Raw genomic sequence first — 25,321 nt, 5'->3', positions numbered from 1 at the left:
TACTGTCAAATTACATACTATGAATTGTCTAGTGAAGGAAATAAGAAATTGTCTGGCTAAATGTGTTATCTGAAAAGTTCATTATCGGCAGAGTAATCTCCCCATATGCTCAAACACATTATATCTCCAAGACTGAGGAAAGTTTTGGGAAAAAAACCTATAGGCTATCAACACTCCCTGTCTTAAAATGAATAGAACGATTCATTCCATATCTATAATTTTTTCCAACACGTAAGCCTGACAAGTCCTTTTGTTATGCAAAACTATAAAATGAAATTAAAGTACAAAGCCGGCGATAGCATCACCAATGTTTTACACTGAGCTTCTTTAATGAAATGTTCCTTTCCCAGAGAATCGACAAGCTCCATTCCCCTGGCGGAGCGTTTAATTACAAAACCCACATAAGATTATGAAACTATACAGCATATGGTGAGAGGAACGGGTTTCCTTTGATGTACTCTTGTAATGGCAGCAGTGGAAAAAAAGAAAGAGACAAATGCCTTTACCTCATTTGAATCAAGAAGCATCAGAGAGAGAGAGAGCTTCTAAATTCTGCTCACAGTGCTCTTTTATTCCTAACTCCACCACATCCCTCACCTTTCCCATCACAGCATTCAGATGTGTCAGAAAGCGGCTGAGAATCTGTGAGGGTTGTTAAAATGTCAACAGGTTTTAACGCTCTAAGGCTTGTGGGGTGTCATGGACTTCTGATGGTGGAGAGCATGTGTTGTTCTGAATGGGGCGCCCTTTGTAATCGAAGGTGAAGCTCTGTGTTTGAAGGAAGCACTTGCTCGTCTAAGAGGACTCCGCAAAACATGACAAACTGAGACGCTCGGGGCAGCAGCGCTTGTCTTCTGCTGCCGCCTCAACACATTTCACAGACTTAAGGGTGGGAGCGCGTTAGCAGGCATGGGAAGTCATGTCATTGAAGACGGTGGTGTTTGACATCGTCGGAAGCGATGCATTGCAAAGAAACCTCAGTGGTACAGTAAGGGAGGGCAATGAGGATGCTGGGAGATGAGATGAGTCAATCGTACAAGGATTGTACAAGAATAAAACGTGTCCATGAAAATCTAAAGAGGAGGGAAATGCACTATATAAATATGAGGCACCTCCTTGAACCCTACTGTACATTGTACCTTTGTCAAGTAGACTAGAGTGCAGTAATGAATCAATTTTGCCATGACCTAAGATAACAAAATAAGTAGCCTACTGTTTTGAGCCTAGTCCTTTCCATACAACTGACAATCTAAGTGAACATGCTGTTTATCTATATTATGTTGCCTCAAAGCAACTGTACGCCCATATAATTACTGTACTGGAAATACACATTTTAATAGCTTCAAGAAAATCATTATTATTATGTTGACATTATACGCCATTCATTTACTGGTATTATTCTCGCAGTTCTATGCCTTCTCAGTTGTGATTTTATGAAGGTATTTTCTCTCCTGGCTGTCATGTTCTTGGAACTCAATAACCCCTAGATTTCATTAGCTCCTCTCTCGGTGTGATGTATTTACTCTGGTGGCATCAATGTTTGTCTGCCCATGAAAGGCAAACAATGGTATTCCTGAGGGGGAAACGTTTGAAAAGGTAGGTTCTAGTTGAGTGGTGGTGACATTGACTTTGTGGGCTTTGCTTTCATAATGGTTGAAAATGCCCCGTACAGTACCCATTTAGGATTTGTAGTTTGCTATGTTTTTATCTTTTATCAATTTCTTTGATATTCTGGATGTACATTTTCAAAGTGTGTGTGTGTATGAGTGTGTGTGTGTGTGTGTGAGTGTGTGTGTGTGTGTGTGTGTGTGTGTGTGTGTGCATACACGTATTTGTGCTTTGTACACTATGTTGTGGCATAGCCCATAAAGAGGACTCTGAAAGGAATCAATGTTTCATTCCACAACAGAGATACTCAATCTAAGGGCTGATGCATAGTCATTATCAAGCCTTATCAGCTTCATACTGTAGCCTACACTGTGTGAATGTGGTACACTGTGTGAAGCATAGCTAAACAAAGTAAATCTCTGGTTTCTTAAGTGTCACATGACAAGCGTTAAGTTAAGACACAACCACAGTTTATTATTCGAAGATGTTATCATTTGCACAGACGAAGGAAGCGTCAGCGATACCTGTTGAAAAGCGAATCAGAAATGAATTGTAAAAAATCACTTAACACTTAACCGGCCCCTACCAACCCCATGGACTATAGCCAGTATTAGAGAATGAATGCATTTTAGCTTGCATACATTTACATAAACTTTACATGGACATTCGAATCTGAGCCTCAGCATTGTGCAACATAGACAAACTAACTGGATCAGCTGGCAGTTGACAGGGTGATTTTCAAAAGAACATAAGCAAACGTTAAGCACATTAGGGGTAACTCACAATTTGCGCACCACTTTCATTAACGTGTACATTTTCAAAAGTGTGTACCTAGTGCCCCAATCTGCTCTAGATGAAATGAAAGATGATGCCCTTGGAATAAAACATGCAAATCAAACATGACCTTCGGTTTTCAGTTTTGGTGCTAGAAATCCTACATTGTAGTATGCCCTATACATCAGTAGTCTACATGTATTTGTCCTTGGATTCATCACATTCTCTCAACTGCCATTGGCCATTGACCATTGGCCATTGGCTGCAACTCTCATTGGAATAAGCCATGTTCCCTGCGCGCAGCACCATTGAGAATGGCCACCCATAATGATGGCCACCCATAATGAAATGATGGAGGTGTACATACACCAATTCCAATACCTGTCCCTTTTTTGTGCTCCTTTGAAAATCACCCTGCATGTTCAATGATTGGCTCAATACAATAAGGTCCACCAATGTTATATTCCTTCTTCTTACCATTGTCTGACCATCATTTGATTGTTAAAAACTGGATCGAATTCGACTCGTCCCTAATATCCATGGGGGATATTCTTGATATTGATGATACTCCAGTTTTCTCACCCTGTTACAGTAATGATGCACAATGCATTCCGAGGAAAAAATACAATTTCCCTAAGAAAAACTACCACTTTACAAATAATGTTTAGGCAAAATTCCCCATTGTATTCCACTATAAGCAGAACAATGTTAGAGAATAAAAAGACATCCTGATGTCCAATGTGGTGATAGTCATGTCTGTGCTTTTCAAAATAAAGGTCCCCTCTACTGAGCCATCATTTAGTAGTGTCCAGTCTTCTCATGTCCTTTGTTACCCCGTGCTGCTTCAAAGTCTTCCAGAAGATTCATAGTATAGTCTCCAATAGAGGGAGTCTCTATTTACAAAAAGGGTTTCTGCAATGTTCTTGAGTCCTTGATGGTATTCCACAGGTAAAGACCCAGTTACATTTATTGATCCACCTGTAACACAAACACATTTCCATGAACATCAGGCCATCCTGATTTCATCTCACAATTAATGCAGTACAACCAACGTCACTGTTTTCACCACCAAGTTGTTGAGTTATAAAAGGATTCTAAAGAGTGGCTATGAAGTGTAGACATATAGGTTAATGAACAGATTAATTAAAAATTCATTGTTTCTTCAGGAAAGAACTGTGTTCTCACATTCAGTCCCTAGTGACTACAGAGTCAGTTTCTATCTTGTACTTTTCCCAGAAGAAAGTAATTTGGTGCAAAGTAATCACAAGTCTAACACAAGGCCTTTTGCATCTAAAGTTTACGGTTCATGTGCCCGCATTATGAAATGACCTTTTTTGAAAAGTTTACAATTCTTAATCTCATGACCTAATCTTGTATGAATTAGGTGGTTGGTTTTCTTTGCTAGTTTTAATGAGAAAGGGCAATAAAGTGAGCAAAGAAAAGCTATCAGGAGATATTAGCGTCTCCGCTCACAGTGGTCAACAAACAAAACAAACTCATTAGCGTTGCCAGCCACTGAAATTACCTCTGTCACACTGACTGCACAAGTCACACATGATTCTGTCCACTTCTTTTCCCAGATAGGGGCAAAACAATGATGATAAGCATAATACTAAATCAAGATTTGAAATGCACAAGTGCTTTCCCCTGGATAAAAATGTGCTTTTTCCAACTAAATGCCTTTCCCCATCCATGCTGGGAAATGATTTGTAGTGGTAGGCTACGCTCAGGGGGAGGAAATTCCTTGAAGAAAATTGAATATGTTTTTGCAGTTTAGGCCAAGTTGTCTCTCAAATTTTCCCTGTTCCACCTTCCATATCAGATTCTGGCCTATTCTGCCAGGGGTGGTGTTTTTATCTTGATAAAGGACTTGTCTGGATAGAATTAGCCTTATCCTACAGACTGAGGTTTTCTCCCTCCCCTAGTTTAATGCTGTCAGATACTCTCAGCGCTTCGGACCCTTCACAAGATTAAATTGCCCGTCATGAAGCTCCGGCTCTGACTGACAGCTCCTCGGCTCGGGCAAAAGTACATTCCGGAAAGGGCTTAAGAAACGTGCCTTGCGAGGAACACCCATAACACCTTCGTAACGACGTTCCACTATCGATTCCAGCAGACTGTCTACCGCCTAGGCCAGTCTGACAGCTGACGGAAGCTGCCACGGGAGTTGTCAAGCTACATTTTTACTGCTGAACTTTGCAAAGAAAACAGGCACCTTTGACAGACTCATTTTGCTAATTCACCAATCAGTTATTTGACTGTGGACAGGCCCATTATTCATTTGTCCTAATACACTGTATTCTCTGTCTATGAATAAAGTAGCTTAAAATATAGTGTGTGAAAAATTCAGTGACAACCCCCAGGCATCGCCTAACTTCTTATTAAAAAATCCCTCATAATGATATCAAACACACTCTCTGTAAATTCCACAGATATTTAGGTTAGCACTACGCCACTTTGCATGTGTGTAAGGAGAGAGTGTCTTCTTGTCGTGCAGATTGCAATAAATTCTCCCCCTCAATGAGCCATTTACATTTCCTAGCTGTCATTGTGATTAATGTGGTACTAATTTAAGAATAATTCCATGCTAAAAAGACAAAGAGCAGGCACAGGCTTTTGTCAGCAGAGAAAGGAGCCTACACGAGACAGATCTAACGGCATCTCAGTGGAGTTGTCGCAGAAGGGGGAAATGAATTCATCGACTGAGATCATCATCACCAACAGAAGACAGGAGGAATTAAATAGGAATATGGCACCTTCTGAAGGTGTTTCAGGCTGCTTTAAAAACATTTAACTCATAATCTCTTTCTGAATCACATTCAATTGCATACATTGTGTTAAACCTAAGGCTGAGTGAAAACAATGAGCGAAACAGGCCTATAGCTGCATGGATCAGCGGGTGACTCATGAAATCCGTAACAGAAAGATACCTAACCTGGCTCGGCTCATTATTCATTGTACAATTATTATTTTCCAATCTATAATGGCTAAATGGGTTATTTGGACATGTTATGCTAGATAATCATTATCCTGTTCATTCTCCTGCATTCTAATAGGTTTTGCCCGTGGCAGGGAAGCACATTAGCGGATTGATGGAAATATGCTTCCATTTTAATGTAAGGCAATTCTATTGAGATGGCATAATCACATTATGGGGAAGCAATGTATTTTCCATCTTCCAAAAGATGTTGAAGTATCAATTGGATGGGAGGTAAAGCAATTAGAACACACTCTCCAGCTGTTTTGTTGAATTTATAAATTTAAACCATAAATTATGCATTACTTGTGTCCTAATAAGTACAATTAAGGAGCCTGGTATAAATCATATTTCCTCATTAAGTAAATGTTCAAACTAATAGAAATGTTTTGTTTGCTGTTTCTCACCAGCACTTGACATAGTCTGATACAGATAATGTTTCAACTGTAATATTCAATATTTGCATTAAAGGCTATAGTCTGAATTCAGAAAAACAATGAACATTAACATTGATATTGGTCCAATTCAATCAAATTAATCTAACAAGATTGCATCACCTTGATTTGGTTCCGTGGCACCAAGGGTTACCAGAGCTGATCCCGGTCCGATGAGATCTTTCCGGCGTTCCGTGTTAACAAAAACAGGGGAAAAAGAGGAAGGGTAGAGATGAGTTTTAGATTTCATACCAGGCGAAATTAACACGTGCGTGAGGTTATTATGGTTGAACAATCCATCAATACTGCTGCAGCAACACCGGCCACCAAAAAGGCCCCATTCCATTTTGAGGTCCCGACTAATCCCCGGATCAATAATTACAGGCTCCATACAGGTGTGGTGTGGCCAGTTTAAATAATTAAGTACATGGAAGGAGGCAGAACTCAAGTCTAGGGGTCGTCATAACCCACGGAAGGATACGGGCATCGGGTTACCGCGTTAAAAGCAAGTAATTGGAGTGAGTAATTTGCAAGTTTCGGTCCTCAAAATGGCTCTGATAGTGCTAAGGAGACATGTCGGCCCCTCAGATATAGGCCCCCAGGGTCCCAGTAGTGACTGCAAACATTAGACTGTTTTAGAGTGCTGTAATTTCAGACAAAACATTTTGACCTTGACCAATAATACAAGTAGGCAAGGTCAATAGGTTGAGAAACATATAGGTCTGTCTTCTTAAACTGAAGTTGACTGTACTTGGCTACTATGAGGACTTGAGGACTACTATGACCCCTACCATGTTGGTACTCTGTACAGCTGAAATTGAATTCGATGGCTTGTCTAAAGTGTAATGTGTTGATTGCGATGACCCTTACCTTGGTAGTCTTTATCTTGTTCCCCGTGGCGCAGCTCCATCCCTTTAGATCTGGGAGGACTTTACACTCCTCCCCATCCAGACATGGATGCATCTGACACCACCACTTCTGCTCCACTATAGAGGCTAGAGGAGAACAGAGGCATCGTTATAATGAGCAGCTTTGAGAGTTACTAGGGAGACAGACATTTTCCTTGTTTTACAAAACACTAGGGCTGGGAATTGCCAGGGACCTCACGATACAATATTATCACGATACTTAGGTGCCGATACGATATGTATTGCGATTCTATATGTATTTGCGAATCAATACTGCGATTTTATTGCGATTTGATGTTCCAGACATACAGTATTGCTCACTATATGTCTGCTGCAGAGAGACAAGAGAGAGCCATGAGAAAACGAGTTTTGATAAGTCAGGGAAATAAAAGTGCTGAAAACATGTTGGCCCACTATTTAAAAAGAAGATGGAGAACAAGCTATAGGATGAAAAATACCGGAGTTTTGGCGCAGGTACAGCCGACTACATCTAGCTAATGCTTACCCTACCTACATTTTATTTTTTTACTAATCGATACTTGGAGTCAAATATTGATATAATTTTGGCCAAAAATAATATTGCGATATGTAACTGTATCGATTTCCCCCCCCCCATCACTACAAAACACCATGAGGTAGTTGTATTGTATTTAATGAGAACCATCATGCACCGAGGGTGGATATATTAAGATAAACTTATTTGTGTTCCACAGGCATGATTATAACAGCAATATTGTGTAAAGCACCTTTAGAAGTGAAAGTAATTGTACAACGTTGGCTGTATAATATTGAGGGTTGCATGTTTGATGTCCAACCAAACTGTTGGAACAGGCTACATTTCAAACACTTAACAAGGTTTTGAGGAGGCGATCAGGCTCAAACTGAGATGAGAGCTCAGGTAACCCCTGGACGAATACAAAAGAATAATTAAAAGGTTAAGTGCTGATCATTTTTCAGAGATCACCCGTGGAGCACTTTAAACTGTGCGCCATTGGCACAGCGCTTTAATTTGCTGAGAATGTCAATACTCAAATGTCATCGAAAAGGTCAAACGCATCTGGTGCCAGACTTTAGGTGTGAACTGCTTTTCAAGCCCAAATTGAGGCAGCTCCTTCTGTCTGGTTGGTTTTTATTTTGTATTTTTTTATTTCACCTTTATTTAACCAGGTAAGCCAGTTGAGAACAAGTTCTCATTTACAACTGCGACCTGGCCAAGATAAAGCAAAGCAGTGCGATAAAAACAACAACACAGAGTTACATATGGGATAAACAAAACATAAAGTCAAAAATACAACAGAAAATATATACAGTGAGGGAAAAAAGTATTTGATCCCCTGCTGATTTTGTACGTTTGCCCACTGACAAAGAAATGATCAGTCTATAATTTTAATGGTAGGTTTATTTGAACAGTGAGAGACAGAATAGCAACAAAAAAAATACAGAAAAACGCATGTCAAAAATGTTATAAATTGATTTGCATTTTAATGAGGGAAATAAGTATTTGACCCCTCTGCAAAACATGACTTAGTACTTGGTGGCAAAACCCTTGTTGGCAATCACAGAGGTCAGACGTTTCTTGTAGTTGGCCACCAGGTTTGCACACATCTCAGGAGGGTTTTTGTTCCACTCATCTTTGCATATCTTCTCCAAGTCATTAAGGTTTCGAGGCTGACGTTTGGCAACTCGAACCTCCAGCTCCCTCCACAGATTTTCTATGGGATTAAGATCTGGAGACTGGCTAGGCCACTCCAGGACCTTAATGTGCTTCTTCTTGAGCCACTCCTTTGTTGCCTTGGCCGTGTGTTTTGGGTAATTGTCATTCTGGAATACCCATCCACGACCCATTTTCAATGCCCTGGCTGAGGGAAGGAGGTTCTCACCCAAGATTTGACGGTACATGGCCCCGTCCATCGTCCCTTTGATGCAGTGAAGTTGTCCTGTCCCCTTAGCAGAAAAACACCCCCAAAGCATAATGTTTCCACCTCCATGTTTGACGGTGGGGATGGTGTTCTTGGGGTCATAGGCAGCATTCCTCCTCCTCCAAACACGGCGAGTTGAGTTGATGCCAAAGAGCTCGATTTTTGTCTCATCTGAACACAACACTTTCACCCAGTTCTCCTCTGAATCATTCAGATGTTCATTGGCAAACTTCAGACGGCCCTGTATATGTGCTTTCTTGAGCAGGGGGACCTTGCGGGCGCTGCAGGATTTCAGTCCTTCACGGCATAGTGTGTAACCAATTGTTTTCTTGGTGACTATGGTCCCAGCTGCCTTGAGATCATTGACAAGATCCTCCCGTGTAGTTCTGGGCTGATTCCTCACCGTTCTCGTGATCATTGCAACTCCACGAGGTGAGATCTTGCATGGAGCCCCAGGCCGAGGGAGATTGACAGTTCTTTTGTTTCTTCCATTTGCAAATAATCGTGCCAACTGTTGTCACCTTCTCACCAAGCTGCTTGGCGATGGTTTTGTAGCCCATTCCAGCCTTGTGTAGGTCTACAATCTTGTCCCTGACATCCTTGGAGAGCTCTTTGGTATTGGCCATGGTGGAGAGTTTGGAATCTGATTGATTGATTGCTTCTGTGGACAGGTGTCTTTTATACAGGTAACAAACTGAGATTAGGAGCACTCCCTTTAAGAGTGTGCTCCTAATCTCAGCTCGTTACCTGTATAAAAGACACATGGGAGCCAGAAATCTTTCTGATTGAGAGGGGGTCAAATACTTATTTCCCTCATTAAAATGCAAATCAATTTATAACATTTTTGATATGCGTTATTCTGTCTCTCACTGTTCAAATAAACCTACCATTAAAATTATAGACTGATCATGTCTTTGTAAGTGGGCAAACGTACAAAATCAGCAGGGGATCAAATACTTTTTTCCCTCACTGTATACAGTGTGTGCGACTGTAGTAAGTTATGGAGGTAAGGCAATAAATAGGCCATAGTGCAAAATAGTTACAATTTCGTATAACACTGGAATGATAGATGTGCAAAAGATGATGTGCAAATAGAGATACTGGGGTGCAAATTAGCAAAATAAATAACAATATTGGGATGAGGTAGTTGGGTGGGCTAATTTCAGAAAGGCTGTGTACAGGTGCAGTGATCGGTAAGCTGCTCTGACAACTGACGCTTAAAGTTAGTGAGGGAGATAAGACTCTCCAGCTTCAGAGATTTTTGCAGTTCGTTCCAGTCATTGGCAGCAGAGAACTGGAAGGAATGGCGGCCAAAGGAGGTGTTGGCTTTGGGGATGACCAGTGAGATATACCTGCTGGAGCGCAGACTATGGGTGGGTGTTGCTATGGTGACCAGTGAGCTAAGATAAGACAGGGATTTGCCTAGCAGTGATTTATAGATGACCTGGAGCCAGTGGGTTTGGCGACGAATATGTAGTGAGGGCCAGCCAACAAGAGCGTACAGGTCACAATGGTAGTATTATATTGGGCTTTGGTGACAAAACGGATGGCACTGTGATAGACTACATCCAATTTGCTGAGTAGAGTGTTGGAGGCTATTTTGTAAATGACATCGCCAAAGTCAAGGATCGGTAGGATAGTCAGTTTTACGAGGGCATGTTTGGCAGCATGAGTGAATGAGGCTTTGTTGCGAAATAGGAAGCCGATTCTAGATCTAACTTTTGATTGGAGATGCTTAATGTGAGTCTGGAAGGAGAGTTTACAGTCTAACCAGACACCTAGGTATTTGTAGTTGTCCACATACTCTAGGTCAGACCCGCCGAGAGTAGTGATTCTAGTCGGGTGGGCGGGTGCAAGCAGCGTTCGGTTGAAGAGCATGCATTTAGTTTTACTAGTGTTTAAGAGCAGTTGGAGGCTACGGAAGGAGTGTTGTATGGCGTTGAAGCTCGTTTGGAGGTTTGTTACTTACAGAAAACGTTTGACCTGTGTCATTGCCAACAAAGGGTATATAACAAAGTATTGAGAAACTTTTGTTATTGACCAAATACTTATTTTCCACCATAATTTGCAAATAAATTCATTAAAAATCCTACAATGTGATTTTCTGGAATTTTTTTCCTCATTTTGTCTGTCATAGTTGACGTGTACCTATGATGAACATTACAGGCCTCTCTCATCTTTTTAAGTGGGAGAACTTGCACAATTGGTGGCTGACTAAATACTTTTTTTCCCCACTTTCGAAAGGCAGGGCAGGATGGATATAGGTCTATAACAGTTTGGATCTAGAGTGTCAACCCCTTTGAAGAGGGGGATGACCGCAGCAGCTTTCCAATCTCTGGGGATCTCAGACATTACGAAAGAGAGGTTGAACAGGCTAGTAATAGGGGTTGCGACAATTTCGGCGGCTAATTTTAGAAAGAAAGGGTCCAGATTGTCTAATCCAGCTGATTTGTAGGGGTCCAGATTTTTCAGCTCTTTCGGAGCATCAGCTGTCTGAATTTGTGTGAAGGAGAAGCAGGGGTGGCGTGGGCAAGTTGCAGCGGAGGGTGCAGAGCTGGTGGCCGGGGTAGTGGTAGCCAGGTGGAAAGCATGGCCAGCCGTAGCAAAATGCTTGTTGAAATTCTCGATTATTGTAGATTTATCGGTGGTGACAGTGTTTCCTAGCCTCAGTGCAGTGGGCAGTTGGGAGGAGGTGCTCTTATTTTCCATGGACTTTACAGTGTCCCAAAACTTTTTGGAGTTAGTGCTACAGGATGCAAATTTCTGTTTGAAAAAGCTAGCCTTTGCTTTCCTAACTGATTGTGTATATTGGTTCCTGACTTCCCTAAAAAGTTGCATATCGCGGGGGCTGTTCGATGCTAATGCAGTATGCCACAGGATGTTTTTGTGCTGGTCAAGGGCAGTCAAGTCTGAGGAGAACCAGGGGCTATATCTGTTCTTAGTTCTGAATTTTTTGAATGGGGCATGCTTATTTAAGATTGAGAGGAAAGCACTTTTAAAGAACAACCAGGCATCCTCTACTGACGGAATGAGGTCAATATCCATCCAGGATACCCGGGCCAGGTCAATTAGAAAGGCCTGCTCGCTAAAATGTTTTAGGGAGCGTTTGACAGTGATGAGGGGTGGTCGTTTGATCGCGGACCCATTACGGACACAGGCAATTAGGCAGTGATCGCTGAGATCCTGGTTGAAGACTGCGGAGGTGTATTTAGAGGGTAAATTTGTCAGGATGATATCTATGAGGGTGCCCATGTTTACAGATTTAGGGTTGTACCTGGTAGGTTCGTTGATAATTTGTGTGAGATTGAGGGCATCTAGTTTAGATTGTAGGTTGGCCGGGGTGTTAAGCATATCCCAGTTTAGGTCACCAAGCAGTACGAATTCTGAGGATAGATGGGGGGCAATCAGTTCACATATGGTGTCCAGGGCACAGCTCGGGGCTGAGGGGGGTCTGTAGCAAGCGGCAACAGTGAGAGACTTATTTCTGGAAAGGTGGATTTTTAGAAGTAGAAGCTCAAACTGTTTGGGCACAGACCTGGATAGTAGATAGAGCTCTGCAGGCTATCTCTACAGTAGATTGCAACCCCACCCCCTTTGGCAGTTCTATCGAGACTGAAAATGTTGTAGTTGGGGATGGACATTTCTGAATTTTTGGTGGCCTTCCTATGCCAGGATTCAGACACTGCTAGAACATCAGGGTTGGCGGAGTGTGCTAACGCAGTGAATAACTCAAACTTAGGGAGGAGGCTTCGGATATTAACGTGCAAGAAACCAAGGCTTTTACGATTACAGAAGTCAACAAATGATAACGCCTGGGGAGTAGGAGTGATACTGGGGGCTACAGGGCCTGGGTTAACCTCTACATCACCAGAGGAACAGAGGAGGAGTAGAATAAGGATATGGCTAAAGGCTTTAAGTACTGGTCTTCTAGTGCGTTGGGTACAGAGAAAAAAAGGGGCAGGCTTCCGGGCGTTGTAGAATAGATTCAGGGCATTATGTACAGAAAATGATATGGAAGTTATAAATGATATGATATGTCAGTTGGTGGTCTGACTGCCACATTAGTGTGGGTAAGTGATGTTCTGGTACTGACATGGCATAGATGTAAGTCAACTTCAAGTGCATTTTTCGAAAATGTGAGGGTTTCAAATCGTCCCCTTCCCTTAGAAAGCATAGTGATTGCTGTGCACTTTCTACTGATTTCAAAGCAGAAACATATTTCCTTCTCACATTACATTACATTTTAGTCATTTATCAGACGCTCTTATCCAGAGCGACTTACAGGAGCAATTAGGGTTAAGTGCCTTGCTCAAGTGCACATCGACAGATTTTTCACCTAGTCGGCTCGGGGATTAGAACCAGCAACCTTTCGGTTACTGGCACTACGCTCTTAACCACTAAGCTACCTGCCGCCTATCTCACCTCCTGTAGACCTAAATAGCATAATACTGTACATGGATAGAAAGCTTTATGGGATGATGATACATCAGTCTTAACATTCTGATACACAGCACTGTTAATCACCTACGTTCACTGTGCAATACAAGGGAACAGGTTTGGAGCCTTGCAAATTAATCTGAGAGCTTCTGAATATGATACTAGGTGCACAAGGAATGCAGCAAATATAATGTGAGCTAAGCAAAACTGGAAGGATTATGAATTCACGGTTCTGCGGTCATAACTTCAGCCTTGTGGAATTATAAAGCGGTTTTGTGGATATGTAAAGCTGAGTTGACTTTGCAGTGAGGCCTGTTGAAGTGTAGCTAAACCTTGAGTGTGGAAGTCAGAGTGGATGTATGATATAATGCAATTAAAGGAAACATGATGCAGCAGTCAGCTTTATGATTCAGAAGAAGCACATTTACCATGTATAAAGATTATATATATCAAGTACATTTCTTTCTACTGGCAACTTTGAAGCACTCAAATCTACAGTTCACATGCAAACATACATTGATATCATAATTGATACAGCATTAGGCCTATATAATGATGGTCAGTATTGAAATTCTTATCCTATACATTGAAAACCTCTTATGAATCCAGAAAACAGTTTAGAGAATAGAAGAGATTTAAGGAAGACAGTACTCTTGACATACTTCGCTCACCACATATGAATCAAATGTATATTTCACACTTATTTCATGGTAACACCTTCCCTGCTTGCCGCAAATGAGATTTGCTCCAAAACAAGGAGCAGTCACTTATACCCCTGATCTGTCAGTAATTTGAGGATTAAGTCGTACGGTATCAACGTGAGGTGAATCCGGCTTGGGCCCGACGTTGCATTGAAGGCGTAAAATTGGGTTCTGATGGGAAAAGACAACACATTTCTGGGTGCCTGAAGATAACACTCATTGAAACGGTGCTGAGATTCACAACATCTACCTTCACGTCCTATAGGTACAGTGCCTTCAGAAAGTATTCACACCAGTGGAGGCTGCCGAGGGGAGAACAGCTCATAATAATGGCCGGAACAGAGCAAATGGAATGGCACCAAACACCTGGAAACCATGTGTTTGATGTATTTGATACCATTCCACTGATTCCGCTCCAGTCCTTACCACAAGCCCGTTCTCCCCAATTAAGTTGCCACCAAACTCCTGTGATTCACACCCCTTGAGTCAATACATGTTAGAATCACCTTAGGCAGCGATTACAGCTGTGACTCTTTCTGGGTAAGTCTCTAAGAGCTTTGCACACCTGGATTGTACAATATTTGCACATTATTCTTTTAAAAATTCTTCATGTTCTGTCAAGTTGGTTGTTGATAATTGCTAGACAGCCATTTTCAAGTCTTGCCATAGATCTTCAAGCCAATTTAAGTCAAAACTGTAACTAGGCCACTCAGGAACATTCCATGTCGTCTACGTTCACTGTGCAATACTCCAGTGTATATTTGGCCTTGTGTTTTAGGTTATTATCCTGCTGAAAGTTGAATTTGTCTCCCAGTGTCTGTAGGAAAGCAGACTGAACAAGGTTTTCCTCTAGGATTTTGCTTGTGCTTAGCTCTATTCCATTTCTTTTTATCATAAAAAACTCCCTTGCTGATGACAAGCATACCCATAACATGATGCAGCCACCACCATGCTTGAAGTGTGGTACTCAGTGATGTGTTGTGTTGGATTTCCCCAAACAAAACGCTTTGTATTCAGGTCATAAAGTTCCATTCTTTGCCACATTTTTAGCAGTTTTACTTTAGTGCCTTATTGCATGTTTTGGAATATTTTTATTCTGTACAGGATTCCTTTTCACTCTGTCAATTAGGTTAGTATTGTGGAGTAACTACAATGTTGTTGATCCATCCTCAGTTCTCCTATCACAGCCATTAAACTCTAACTGTTTTAAAGTCAACATTGGCCTCATGGTGAAATCCCTGAGTGGTTTCCTTCCTCTCTGGCAACTGAGTTAGGAAGGATGCCTGTATCTTTGTAGTGACTGGGTGTATTGATACACCATACAAAGTGAAATTAATAACTTAATAACTTCACCATGCTCAAAGGGATATTCAATGTCTGCATTTTTTAATTTTTACCCATCTACCAATAGGTGCCCTTCTTTGCGACGCATTGGAAAACCTCCCTGGTCTTTGTGGTTAAATCTGTGTTTGAAATTCACTGCTCGACTGAGGGACCTTACAGATAATTGTATGTGTGGGGTACAGAGATGAGGTAGTCATTCAAAGTTCATGTTAAACACTATTATTGCACACAGTCCTTGCAACTTATTGTGTGACTTGTTAAGCACATTTTTACTCCTGAACGTATTTAGGCGTGCCATAACAAAGGGGTTGAATACTTATTGACTCAAGACATTTCAGCTTTTAATGTGTTATTAATTTGTAAAAATTATGAAAAACATAATTCCACTTTGACATTATGGGGTATTGTGTGTAGGCCAGTGCCAAAAAATATCTCAATTTAATCAATTTTAAATTCAGGCTGTAACACAACAAAATGTGGAAAAAGTCAAGGGGTGTGAATACTTTCTGAAGGCAGTGTAGTTGGCATGTGCATGTTCAGCTCATCCTAATTGGCTCACTTAGTTTTACAGCACTATAGGGAGTTAGAGGAGGAGTACAATTCAGCAAGACCATTACTGTAAAAGGCAGAGACAGTACTGAGTTGTCATAAAGCACCAGACTCCACTAAATGTAAGGAATTGTTGGTTGAAAAACAGGAGACCAAACAAATTTCCCCTGAGGATACGACTATATGGCACAGGAGCACTTCTGGTAAACGTTTTAACACATTTAATTACAGTTTAACACTTGTAAAGTGTATTGTAAAGTTTAAGTATAAAACGAAGTATAAATGAGGCCTCTGTGGATGGCAATGACTAAGCACCTTGTGGTCTGAAGCGTTACAAAATTAACAACTATTCTTAAGAGCAGTTTCACTTCAAGGAAGACAGTGCGAGCTCACAATATAAAGAACATCAGCAAAAAATGACACATCGATAGTACATTAAATATTCAGCTGGAACGTACCATCTACACAGGACGGAGCAGCTCTGGTCGTCCCGGCCACTTGTCCAGGGAAGCAGGAGCATTTAACAGTTTGGGAGCGTTCTTCTATTTTGTTCTTGTTGCAGCATCGATGCAAAGCCACAACCTCACAAGTGCCGGTTCTGACTTGATGCACTGTAAAAAACACAGAACAGAATTAGCCACTTAATAACTCAGTACAAACTTGTCAGAACTAAAATATGCAACACTACTTCTAAGTAGCCTAATAGCTCAGTTTATTATCATAGTGCAGCACAAAAAAGAGCCGTAACGCAAAACCTAATGTATTACTTATGCTGTGGGACTGCAAAAAAAGTTGGAATCAAGGGTTCATTTTTAACAGGCAATGATGTAGGCCTACTATATGGCCATTGTTGAGTTAACTTTGTATTAGGTTAACTAACAGCCTGTTCACATATTCAGAACACTGGAGGCATGCTCCTGTTAAGGGGGGCTACCTAATACTTCTGCGGTACCCACAACCCTGAAGGTACAGAATAACTATGATTAAGCTTTAAAACAGTTTGTAACTTCAAGCATCAGCCAAGGAATTAGTAGGCTATTTTGCCATTCAAAAAACAATTGAAAAATCCCTATCTCAGGAGCTTCTTACAAGTTCCCCAGAAAAGAAGGTGCAGTTGTTGCAGTATTTTGAGCCAATTTCCAGCTCACGCTATTATTTATTTAGGGACTGTGCTGCTCCCTGCTCTATTAATTACATGTGACATTTTCACGAGGAGTCCGTCCTTCTGCAGAGGCAGTTATTGCTCATTTGGTAAACAACAAACGAAAAGTGCTGTGGAACCTGCCCACTGATTGCTGTACTCTATACCAGTGAAGCCAGCCAAGCTTATTTAATTAAATTGCATTTGCATGCCTTGTTATTGTGGAATCTTCAGGCATGTTTTTTTTTTATCACTTAGGCAGAAATGTCGTAGGAGGAGGTAGGGTATTGAGTCGACTGTATTGCAGCTGCATCAACACCTAAACTAACATCCTGAACGCCACCATCACTGGGACACAACGTGGAAGAATCACACCTCAATCAATAATATTTGAATGTTTACAATAGCTTCGATCTATCATTTGTACCCAAATGTTTCAAATCAAACTGAATGCAGTGGTTGAGTACCATTGCTCAGGTGAGATTCCTCACACTAACTGTTAGGAGTTCAAGCAGATGAGTAGTCGTACCATGTTATAGAGAGGTGTTAGGTATAGACCAAAAGACATGCAGGAAGTGAAAAGGAGGGAGGCGGAGTTCTTTTTTGATAATACACAAGTTTTGATAGCGCTTCTGCTATCGCCGTCCCCCCGGTCCCTGCTCATACATAAAAATAACTGAGGAGCAATCGCTTGAACGTAGCGGGAGGCTGACTCACACTCTACTCATATAAAAAAAGATATGAAAGACAAATATGTTTCTGCCGGCGTTGCTTAGATCTATGTAAAAGTAGCGCCACGCTTCACACAGAGAGGAAGAGGTTTTCTGAGTAGATTTGGAGCTCTAGCCGTATGACCACTGTGCTGTCCTGCTATGAAACAGAGGTTTTTTATGTACTTGGGAATGATTCTTGTCCCAGAGTCCCAGAGAAGCGCCTTTCCCTGCTGGGCTGGTGCAAGGGAAAGGAGTGAGTGGCTTTATACATTGGTGAAAAGCATATTCCAAGGTGATGAAGAACTGGTGACCTATGTAATTGCTATGCACTGACTACAAATTTATTCTCTGGGTCCCTGTTAGGAAAGTGGTACCAACACTACAGTTCATGATTATATTCACTTTATATTTTTTATATAACCATTATTTCTCTCTGTTTGAGAGGCTTTTGGCCGAGCCAGTCACAGATGTACAGTACAGAATGTCTAGATTTTTTTTTACCTTCAATCAATTCTGAATATGTAATTCTAGCAATAGTATGCAAGTGAAGACAGCCAGCGGCACAATAGCTTTTCATGGTTCTTATGCTGTTCTGCACCTGACGTCCGTAAAGCTTGGTCCATAGATAGAAAACTGTTTTGTCATCAAGTTTCTTATCATTTTGATCATGTAAATTGGTTGTGAACACATCCTCTCTCTTTCATAAGATACCTTTTACTCAAACTCTTGATATTGCAGGGCTCCACTGAAGCGGACAGTCTATGTAGTGAAATCCTCAAGGCACACTACAAATCAGATTAAGAAGTGAAATAAAATGTATTTTCCGAGGGCAATGCAATTGCGGATCTATTCCCAACCAAGAAGTATTGATTGTGCTATTTCAGAAAAAAAAGAAAAAGATAGGACTCCCAAATGGTTGGGAACTGTGCTCTTGAGGAAAAGAACAATGTTTATTTTTTGGCAATCCATTTGCACTGTTACCAGCCAACTGATTTCCCAACAAACACTGTAAATCGACAAAGAAGATAAAATGCACTTACAGACATAATAGGATACTCGCTCCCATATAATGGGGGGATAAGGACATTCTCACAATGTTTCTAAGTAGGCTGAATACGTCGTAAACCTTTGGAGTGAGACCATGCTTCATTGTACATTTTATTGCAATGCGCTAATGGTCTATGACAGTAATTGGACAAACCATCGGACAAACTAAAGCAATATGTTAAGTCTCAGTGCTTATTGTATGTGTCCAGTGTTTTCCCATTGGATCAATACTTGGAATACTAGGAAAAAGATTGATTATCAGGAACATTCCTCCACTGAGTTTACAAGGACAGTGGATCATTGTAATGATAATGATTGTAAAGGTCTTTGGACATCTTATTCCAAGGATGTGTATCCGGTAGGAGTGCCCATAGGGTCAAGTGCTCTTGTTGTGCCTCTCCAGTATTGCACCTTGGCCATGTAAACAACTCAATACAATGGTAAATACAAGGTGAACTAGAGAAAGCAACTCAGAAGGTGAGGCAGATCACTCTTCCAGCACATCTCAGCAAATTAAAGCCGACACGTCAAAGCGAAAAGAGTTTTGAAGATATACAAATTTATGCAGCCTTTTGCTGACAGAAGCCACAAATATAAAAAAGTATTGCGAGCACTCAAATAGGACACAAAGTGCATTAGAAAATCAATTTCTTTGCTTGCCGAAACCAACAATGTTTACTTAGGTTGGTTATTTTTTTCAATGGTATAATTTCTTTTTTTCTTGTGTTCTCTGGGAATAATTTATTTTCTCGACTTTGAACGTGTTCTGGGTTGATTTCATCCCTGGAATGATAACAGGTTTACAGCAACAGAAATAACACCCTAGGGAAATTAGGGGGCTGCTGAAGCTATCAGATAGAAATTGAACGTGTGCGAGATTATTCTGATCCAATTCCTGCAGAAATGATGAGCGCCTTGAGTAAGGATCGCTGCCAATCAAAAGCCACATGCTGGAGGCCCATGCCCTACTTTAATTGGTCGACAGACAGAAGAAAGCTAAACATTTTCTGTCATGTCCACGAATGGCCATCCTGCATGTCTATGGAATCACCTTGCCAATTATCTGCGACAGTGGATTGTCAGTGAGGCTCCCAGTGTTCAAACCAATGAGGTTGAAACATGTGAGTTGCCCCACACTTGTAATGTTACTGAGATGCTATAATTGATCTCGCCGGGTTCTAGTCATGTTCTAGTGATGTCCCAGCTTGTCAACAGTCTTAACAAGACAAGGGAAGTATTTTGAATTACACCTCTTTCACACATTTAAGCCCTGTCACACAATTATTTACCATTGGAACATCAGGTGCATTTAATCATCTATGACATTGTAGATAAAACATCTAGACATACTATAGGCTATAAAAAATTATGTTCTTATAATGTGAGAGCTCAGAGATCAGACATCATTTAAACTAACAGGATGAATGTACAAAACATTAGGAGCACCTTCCTTATTGAGTTGCACCCAACCTTTTGCCCTCAGAACAGCCTAAATTCGTTGGGGCATGGACTCTACAAGGTGTCGAAAGCGTTCCATCGGTGCGCCTGGCACCTGCTACCATTCCCCGTTCAAAGACACATATTCTGTCTTGCCCATTCACCCTCTGAATGGCACACATACACAATCCATGTCTCAATTGTCTCAAGGCTTAAAAATCATTCTTTAACCTGTCTTCTCCCCTTCATCTACACTGATTGAAGTGGATTTAACAAGTGACATAAATAAGGGATCATAGCTGGATTCACCTGGTCAGTCTATGTCATGGAAAAAGCAGGTGTTCATAATGTTTTGTACACTCAGTACCAAAATGAATGTAAAGAAAGGCAATGAGCATGCTGCTCTTAGGCAGGTGTACTGTACTGCCCTTACCTCTGTGACCTTCTGTTGGTCTGGCCATCTCCAGCAGAGTCACCATGCAGACCATCAGAAGTAGAACCCCTTTACTTCCTTGCTGTGTGTGTCTCTCACTCATCCTGGGAGAGACAAACAGAGAGGGGGAAGAGAGATACACGACTACAGTTAGTTTGTTTTAACAATGGTTATACACTTATACACAAGCATCCCATTGTCTACTTCAGCATCTCGCACATTAGGCATTTAAGTCATCCAAAACATGGCAGTTGCATCTCAGTGGTGTTAAGCGACTTCCTCTATCCACATAGCTATTATTCATCAACGTTGACATGTAACAACTGGACAGGTGAAAGCAAATCATCTAGTTGGGTTCTGCCATATTACTTTCACCAATCCTGTCTATTTGGATCAGTGCGAAAAGAGGAAGACATTTGTTTATCGAGGTCCTGTGGTTCACATTCATTCCGCTCCTGCCTTTTCAAATCCACTTCCAAGAAAGGTACAACAAGCATCCATCTAGTAGTGTCTTCTCCAGTGTTGTAGGAGATTTGCTTTAAATTGCATCAGGCATCAGGCCAACCTCTGCTGACCGGAAGCCTACACACTAGCCAACTACTCATCTCCACCTTCTCCGTCATTATCCCCCTCTCTATCCCTCTCTCCCTCTCTATCTTTTTCTGCCCATCCCCTCATCTCCAGTTTCATTCACTTGTTTTACCTCCGTCTCTACCATATTTCCTAATTACCTCTCTCTCTCTCTCTCTCTCTCTCTCTCTCTCTCTCTTTGACAGGAGCCAAAGGGCCACTCAAAGCAGGTGAGGCCCTCTGCCACCCACACACAGGCCCTCACCATTTCAGCAGGGCAGAGGCCTTGACAGGCCCGTGGGCTGTGGCTCCACACAGGGAGGAGATGAGAGAGGAGCCTGGGTTCTTCTACTCAGAATTAATCCATTCCTTCTGCCTTACCCTGGGCCCTGCACTCTTTTCTCCCTAATGAAGTGTGGTTGAGATGGGGACAGAATACATAAACCATTTGGTATTGCTTGCTATCCTTGACAGGAAATGATCACAATTCGAACACAAGACACAAGTGGTGCAGTAATTACTGGAAGAGGCGAGGTATCAGATGCCATAAGGCAGAGACAGTTACATGTTTCGTTTGCCCCTTTTATTTCACCATCCCCTGTCTTTCTCCGCCTCGATCATTGACATATATATTGTGTATCTCTCACAGGGATTATCCGATTATTCTTGCATTAATTAAACGGGAGCCAGCCTTTGAGTGCGGAAATAGTGATTAAAAGATGGCTGATCGATAAAACAGATAAAATACTGACCATTCTAATATGGCACTGAGCTGCCATGGTGGCCCTGCACAGGATTACATTTTTCAATACAAGATTTATCAAATGTACTGTTCATTCCACATCTCCCATAATAAGTGGATGTTACTATGACGCTGCATACAGTGGGGAAAAAAAGTTTTTAGTCAGCCACCAATTGTGCAAGTTCTCCCACTTAAAAAGATGAGAGAGGCCTGTAATTTTCATCATAGGTACACGTCAACTATGACAGACAAAATGAGGGAAAAAAATCCAGAAAATCACATTGTAGGATTTTTTATGAATTTATTTGCAAATTATGGTGGAAAATAAGTATTTGGTCAATAACAAAAGTTTCTCAATACTTTGTTATATACCCTTTGTTGGCAATGACACAGGTCAAACGTTTTCTGTAAGTCTTCACAAGTTTTTCACACACTGTTGCTGGTATTTTGGCCCATTCCTCCATGCAGATCTCCTCTAGAGCAGTGATGTTTTGGGGCTGTCGCTGGGCAACACGGACTTTCAACTCCCTCCAAAGATTCTCTATGGGGTTGAGATCTGGAGACTGGCTAGGCCACTCCAGGACCTTGAAATGCTTCTTACGAAGCCACTCCTTCATTGCCGGGCGGTGTGTTTGGGATCATTGTCATGCTGAAAGACCCAGCCACGTTTCATCTTCAATGCCCTTGCTGATGGAAGGAGGTTTTCACTCAAAATCTCACGATACATGGCCCCATTCATTCTTTCCTTTACACGGATCAGTTGTCCTGGTCCCTTTGCAGAAAAACAGCCCCAAAGCATGATGTTTCCACCCCCATGCTTCACAGTAGGTATGGTGTTCTTTGGATGCAACTCAGCATTCTTTGTCCTTCAAACACGACGAGTTGAGTTTTTACCAAAAAGTTCTATTTTGGTTTCATCTGACCATATGACATTCTCCCAATCCTCTTCTGGATCATCCAAATGCACTCTAGCAAACTTCAGACGGGCCTGGACATGTACTGGTTTAAGCAGGGGGACACGTCTCGCACTGCAGGATTTGAGTCCCTGGCGGCGTAGTGTGTTACTGATGGTAGGCTTTGTTACTTTGGTCCCAGCTCTCTGCAGGTCATTCACTAGGTCCTCCCGTGTGGTTCTGGAATTTTTGCTCACCGTTCTTGTGATCATTTTGACCCCACGGGGTGAGATCTTGCGTGGAGCCCCAGATCGAGGGAGATTATCAGTGGTCTTGTATGTCTTCCATTTCCTAATAATTGCTACCACAGTTGATTTCTTCAAACCAAGCTGCTTACCTATTGCAGATTCAGTCTTCCCAGCCTGGTGCAGGTCTACAATTTTGTTTCTGGTGTCCTTTGACAGCTCTTTGGTCTTGGCCATAGTGGAGTTTGGAGTGTGACTGTTTGAGGTTGTGGACAGGTGTCTTTTATACTGATAACAAGTTCAAACAGGTGCCATTAATACAGGTAACGAGTGGAGGACAGAGGAGCCTCTTAAAGAAGAAGTTACAGGTCTGTGAGAGCCAGAAATCTTGCTTGTTTATAGGTGACCAAATACTTATTTTCCACCATAATTTGCAAATAAATTCATTAAAAATCCTACAATGTGATTTTCTGGAATTTTTTTTCTCAATTTGTCTGTCATAGTTGACGTGTACCTATGATGAAAATTACAGGCCTCTCTCATCTTTTTAAGTGGGAGAACTTGCACAATTGGTGGCTGACTAAATACTTTTTATCCCCACTGTAGCTGTGCCAGTATATCATACAGTCAGCCATGCATAGTACAAACAAACACATTATCAGCCTCTTTCTAGTCAACAATCCCATTTTTCACCTTGTTCTGATAATCATGAGGGATCAGAGAAAGTGTTGATTTAGCAAACTATTCATCCCCTTCCTAAGTCTTCACTCCTCCCTGAACACTCACATTCACCACTACCTCACATGAGGGGTTTCTCTGAGAAAGCCTGTGGAGTAAATAGCCATTTTGTGCATTGTTAGTATTCTTGCAAAGCCTTTTGATTTCAAGGGAAACTATCAAAGTAAGGTTGCAGATAATAATAGTTTTTTTTTTTGTTGCGCTGGGCTTCAAGCAGTGGGATTTGAGTTACCTGTATATTCCACATCGCCATTGTGTGAAATTACTATTTTTAATTGTAATGAAGTTTTAGTCAGAAAGGAGGAGACTCACACTTATTTTCTAGTTAAGATAGTGTCAAAGTGCAAGCATGAAGTTCTAATTTGTGTGTTTTATTCAAATACAACTTCATGTTTAATGCATGAATTTTTGTCAAAAAAATAGACCCGGAGGAAATATGCATAATGTATGCCGTTGATTGCTGCAGGCACAAAACACGAATATCACACATAAAAGTTTATAGGAGAGCAAATACAAACCAAACCGTAATAAACCACAGAGAAATGTACTGTATAATTAAAATATGGTTTGTGAGGATGAGTTTCTTCTTCTTTTGCCTCTTATCTATGGATGTGTGCTGATCTTAATGATACAATACCTCTATTAAAATTGCTAATTTAAAGAACATAGTATTGTTGTTTTCATTCGTTTGTTTTTGCTCTCCTCTAAACCTTTATGTGTGATATTCGTGTTTTGTGCCTGCAGCAATCAACGGCATACATTATGCATATTTCCTCTGGGTCTATTCAGTGGTTTCCCTTAATTGAAATCTGTGTTCAAATTCATCTGGAATTGGACTTTTATCCCTTTATATCTCTGTAGCAGTAAGGTCTGTTGTTCGCTATATGGCCTATGGAGTGTAGATTTGATTTTCTTTCAAGAGTACAAAGTGCATTAGTTTAAAGCTGAATGAAGCAATACATCTTTTTACGTTCCTGTGAACTCTAATCGTTGTCCCATATGCCCCTTCCTATTCCATTGACTTCTTCTCTCTCTGAAACAAATTGAATAGTTACAGACCAATGAACAGGCTTTCAAAAGACTCAACTTGACCTTGCAGAGTGGGTCGGTTGCATTGGCTATGGAAGGTCCACTTCACAAAGAGTTTTCCCGCACACAAAAAACATGCACACACACAAAAGACCCACAGCTGATCTATATGTAACATTTGCTGAAGTGAGTGCAATGAAAAATAAGGGAATTTACTATAGTATTTTGATTTAATTAAATTATAATATAAAGGTATAAAAAGCTATATTATGTTGCATTAATAAGATGTAAATATGCGTTATTACCTTTTTAATGTAATAATATCCATATTTAGCAGGTTTTCATCAAGTCAGGTGTTGAATGTTAAATGCTGTTACTGTTAAATGACCAGCAATTACACTTCTCTTCACTGAGCACCAACAATTACTAATGCAAATACTACATCATTATGTATTTCTGTTGTTTTTGCATATATTCATGTTAATTACTATATTCTACATAAATATTTGAAACTGTGTCATAATGCATGGTTTAGGTATGAGAACATTGCCACTGCTAGCAGTGAACTGAGAATTTGCCTCATAACTGTTCTTGAACACCAAATAATGTGCTATTATTGGTTAGACTGAATAGTATTACTAAATAGGCCAACTTGGATTGTATGAAGAACATTTGATTCCTT

The 25,321-nt window shown here is 41.0% G+C and overlaps 1 protein-coding gene across 1 annotated transcript; it reads right to left on the bottom strand.

The window, feature by feature from the left end:
- Window positions 1–2,056: 2,056 nt before the first annotated feature.
- On the bottom strand, window positions 2,057–25,003 carry LOC121548803 (chemokine-like protein TAFA-2). The gene is made up of 6 exons (XM_041860389.2): window positions 24,945–25,003; window positions 20,423–20,526; window positions 16,110–16,262; window positions 6,664–6,788; window positions 5,917–5,973; window positions 2,057–3,360 (listed from the first exon to the last, which is right to left on the bottom strand). The coding sequence occupies exons 1-5, from the start codon at window positions 24,965–24,967 to the stop codon at window positions 5,944–5,946; spliced, it is 435 nt and encodes a 144-aa protein (XP_041716323.1). The 5' UTR covers window positions 24,968–25,003; the 3' UTR covers window positions 2,057–3,360; window positions 5,917–5,943.
- Between the last annotated feature and the right edge of the window lie 318 nt (window positions 25,004–25,321).

This window comes from Coregonus clupeaformis, unplaced genomic scaffold, assembly GCF_020615455.1.
Source record: "Coregonus clupeaformis isolate EN_2021a unplaced genomic scaffold, ASM2061545v1 scaf1545, whole genome shotgun sequence".
Lineage (NCBI taxonomy): Eukaryota > Metazoa > Chordata > Actinopteri > Salmoniformes > Salmonidae > Coregonus > Coregonus clupeaformis.
Note: the sequence above shows the minus strand (reverse complement) of the source record. Positions and strands in the feature narration are given on the sequence as shown.